At 46.0% G+C, this 4196-nt stretch overlaps 1 protein-coding gene across 1 annotated transcript in view; it reads left to right on the forward strand.

The window, feature by feature from the left end:
* The first annotated feature begins 1792 nt into the window (after positions 1-1792).
* Positions 1793-4196, forward strand: part of LOC134435898 (uncharacterized) — a 2843-nt gene continuing 439 nt past the window's right edge. Inside the window, exons 1-4 of the mRNA XM_063184939.1 lie at positions 1793-1968; positions 3069-3182; positions 3304-3511; positions 3966-4196. The exon at positions 3966-4196 is cut by the window's right edge and continues 439 nt beyond it. Of these exons, the coding sequence (XP_063041009.1) occupies positions 1793-1968; positions 3069-3182; positions 3304-3511; positions 3966-4196 (729 nt within the window). The remainder of the gene's footprint in view (positions 1969-3068; positions 3183-3303; positions 3512-3965) is intronic.

Here is a 4196-nt window from a genome sequence, read left to right on the forward strand (position 1 = left end):
TTTTTTTTTTTTTAAGTCTAGCGGTTGTTTGGGGGGGGGGGGGGGGGGGGGGGGGGGGGGGGGGGGGGGGGGGGGGGGTGGTGGGGGGGGGGGGGGGGGATTGATTAGGTGGTTAGGGATTTTACTGTTAATAAATTGTTATTGTACTGTAATAAATTGTTAATTTTACACCATCTGCAGTTTCAAGTGCAATCATCAGAATATACAGTGCATTGTACTAATGTGTCCACCTTTGGTACCTGACTGAAAAGTCCAGCTGAATACATTTTATTTTTTTCAAAAACCCAATTTTTTACAGTATAGTTATCATGTGTGAACATATGAGGTAATGACAAAAAGACCTTAATCGTTGGGGATGTGTAAACTCAAGTCAAGGAGCGGGGGACGACGACACCTCTTTCATTCAAGGGGCCACTTCAAATTCATCCGAGGGCCGTAAAAGTCTAGCCCGCCTCTCACGCAGACCCATTGTGCTTTTTGCACATTTGTTAAACTTTGTGAGCTCGTAACAACCATCGCTTGAGAAACAGGCTAGTAACAAGTCCTCGCCTGCACTTTAGGCCTATATTGAAGGCAGCCAGCTTTTAAACAGATCCCACCTTCTCTAGGTCCCCTGAATATAACTTGATTGTATTGCAAGCAACTGTATTTTCTTAGATTCCATTACAAATTATGTCAAGTCATATGAAGCTGCATAACTTGAAAATGACATAGGGGGGCGGATAAAACGGCCTCAAGGGACACACAAACGGCCTTTGAGGTTCCCCACGCCTGTCTTAAACGGTTGCTGGCTGGCATATATTGTACAATCAAAACAGTCAACTGTCTCTTGAAATGAGTATGACTGTCCTGGCTGCCAGTGGGAATTTGACCTTTTGGATCCAAAGGTGTCTATAGAGGCCCATCCTTTATCCACATATCTTGGTGCTGCGTGGGCATGGGAAAGTCGAGGTCATTAGGTACTGCACTGGCTTTTTTTTTTTTTTTTTAACATGTCGTTGCCCCTTGGCTTGTGCGGCATGGCTCGTTTTCATGGTGTGCTGCACCCTTAAATCCTCCCAGCTGCTTGATGATCTAACACATGCATTAAGGTTGTATTAATGACATTACCACAATGCTGGCAAGAAGTATAGTACTTCAGTTTCAGAAACGGAGGCATCTGACTGCGGGTGAAAAGCCATACACTTTTAAATGGGCCTAGTTGGAGCAGAGAATTTCTACACCTCGAAGACAACCGATGGGTCAAACTGATGGTCCGGGTGGCAGCGAGTAACACTTCCAAGTTCTTCACACAGCAAACGAATGCATTGCTTTAAATGCAAGGTCCTGCATTTTGACCAAATTGTGTCAACTTCAAATTCTCAGAGGGGTGTTATTTATTAAGTGGCTAGTTTGTTGAATTATTTGACAGTGATGTAATAATAGAGAATATACGTGTGGTGACATTCTTTGAAAGTAATTATAGTTATTTTGGGGTGTTGATTCTGTGGGTTTGTTGCTGCTTTTTCTTAAAAGTAATTCGGTGAAACAAACAGTCTCCAAGTGACTGGCCATACTTTTGAAAAGGAGATTTGATCTGTCACCCCTGACTGGAGGACCAATCGTAATCAAAGAACGTCTATAAATGTCTGAAGGGCCCATGACGTGTTTCCGTTTCCAAAAAGAAGTGACCAATCGGACAGGCAGACCGAAGAAGGTGGAGACGCCACGCACACGCCATTTGCATCTTCTATGCTAGAGAGAAGAGGATCTCTGAGCGAATTTCTCCCCCCGCAAAAAAAATAATAATAAAATGTCTTTAGCCACCGAACTCATGTTGTTGCTGATTAGGGAGCCGTTGGGAAAGTCGACAAAGACACTGATCGCATGGATGCAAAGGAAAAGGCTACTGCCAAGAGTGGTGAAGTGCCGACTTTGCCACCGCGACATGAAGATGGTCAGCAGCAGCACATCCGATGGTTTCAAATGGTGAGTAACTTCATATAAGGGATAACTGTTTGTTACGTGGACACCATGTGTCATTTCATATCGGAGAGCTATGGGGTTATAGTATAGGTTATAGGTGAGTAGAACCGTAAGAATATGACCAAGTCGTCGTCACTCTTTCGAACGTTAGACACCGCCGCACAGGCTGTGGACTGGGAGTCTGGTTGGTGCACCCACAGGCCTAGTCTCGTAGCCTAGCTGCTAGCAGCTACTGGGCTCTACCAGTACCGAGTTTCAAGTCAGCCAGCTCAGGAAAATCACCGTAGGGGCTTCCCAAATTATCCCAGGAAAACCACCGTACTGCTTTAAGCCAGGCACACCATATCCACACCCACAACATATGCATTCGTAATGCATTACTGGTGTGACCAGAAATGGGCGCAAAGCCAAACGGGAGTGTACATGCATTGAGCCAGACCCTTTTCTTCTGCACAACAATCCATCGTGCCCCGAGCCCGATTGCATAAGTAAACAGGCCGCAAGAGGGCTGTAAAAGTACAGATCTGAAGACACAAGTCATCTGCGTTGCCGTCAAAGAAAGACGAACGTTAACACATGGCGGACATTTAAGCAAGAGCGACTCACTCACACTTATCAATTCTAGCCCTGCTTTGCTGGCTTTACCACAGGGCTCAACCTATTGCATACAGTTAGAAAACATTACTCATCAGATATCCGTAACTCTCGCAAATGTCAAACGATTTTCGAAAAGGTTTGGATTGTTTTACGGTATTTAAATAAATAAACAAACAAACAACGGACATGTATATGGACAATCATTATGTTACATTACATTGCATTATTCAGGCCATCATAGTATACGATATAGCGAAGCAGGCCTAATGTACCGGTAATTAAATATATCCCGTAAACATATCATAGCGAGTTCTTAAAAACTTTCCTGCTTTGCATAGCTGCATACGGCTCTGCTGCATTGGGTTCGAGAGCTCCACCTGGTGGTCAAAAACGGTCAAAACCGTCATGGCGCTCAGGCCAGCCCTTGATTGTTTGTTTGTTTGTTTTTGTTTTGTTTTGGTGCGGTGCGTTTTGTTTACCTGTTCTGCTCTTGCTGTATTTTGAAGGGTGTGCAGGCATGCAAGCCACAAAGGGAGGAAGACCAGCAGCACGGTGCGGCGTGGTTCGCTCTTTGAAAGGTCAAAAGTGAGCTTGGCGTCCTGGATGACCTTTATATACCGGTAAGTTTATTGTGCATAACTTCCATTCTCAAGGAGACACGATCACGTGGGAATGTTGGACAACAGTCTTGTGTTATCGGCAGTATGCTTCATGCTTTTCTTGTATTCTGCATTTGGTCAGTTTCTCCCAGGGACTGCGTCTCCGGCAGAGCGACATGGTGGAGGACCAGCTCGCCGGAAGTTCCCGGACACTCTCCAAGATGGCCACAGTTCTCAGAGGAATTTGCAAGACTGCCATGAAGAACTACAGAAGACGCCAGGGCCAAGTAGTGGGAGGTGGACAGGAGTTTGCCGTCATAGATGAGAGCTGTTTCCGACATAAACGCAAGGTGAGGGGAAAAGTGTCACATACACAAACACGAATGGTTCTCAAACTTTTATATATATATATAAACAAACCCTCCCCTTATCCTCATGAGCATCCCAACTTCCCCTTGACCTAATCTTAGGAATGCCAAGGCCCCCGTTGTTATTGAAACATAAAATAATGCTAATGTCTAATGCCCCGCAATGGCAATTAGGCACTGCACCCTCTAAGCTGTATTCTTCACCAACCACCCCCCACCCCCTTGCGCTCCCCAACCCATTTCTGGTGGGCTGTAGAGCCCCAGTTTAGGTATACCATGTTGTTGGAGCATCTTTAACTGATTACGGTACCCATGGTGCTGGCCAAACTCGCTGGCCAAGCTAGGTTAGAATTGTATCTGACATAGTTCCCTTCCCCTTTACTTGGAGCCCTGTTAATATTTACAGCTAAATCTTTACTTTCTTGTGTATTTACAGTATCACCGCGGAAGGGCGGCTGCTACGTGGCGAAGGAAAAAGTGGGTGTTTGGCATCCTAGGAGTAGGTGGCCGGCGGAATCGCCCCGTGTTGCGGCTGGTGAGAAGACGACGACGGGAGAATCTCATTCCCATCCTGGTTAAACATGTGCGTCCAGGAACCACCGTCATCAGTGACCAGTGGGGCGCCTACAGGGGTGCATTGGCTGCGCTGGGCTACAGGCACTTTGCG

This window comes from Engraulis encrasicolus, chromosome 20, assembly GCF_034702125.1.
Source record: "Engraulis encrasicolus isolate BLACKSEA-1 chromosome 20, IST_EnEncr_1.0, whole genome shotgun sequence".
NCBI classification, from domain to species: domain Eukaryota; kingdom Metazoa; phylum Chordata; class Actinopteri; order Clupeiformes; family Engraulidae; genus Engraulis; species Engraulis encrasicolus.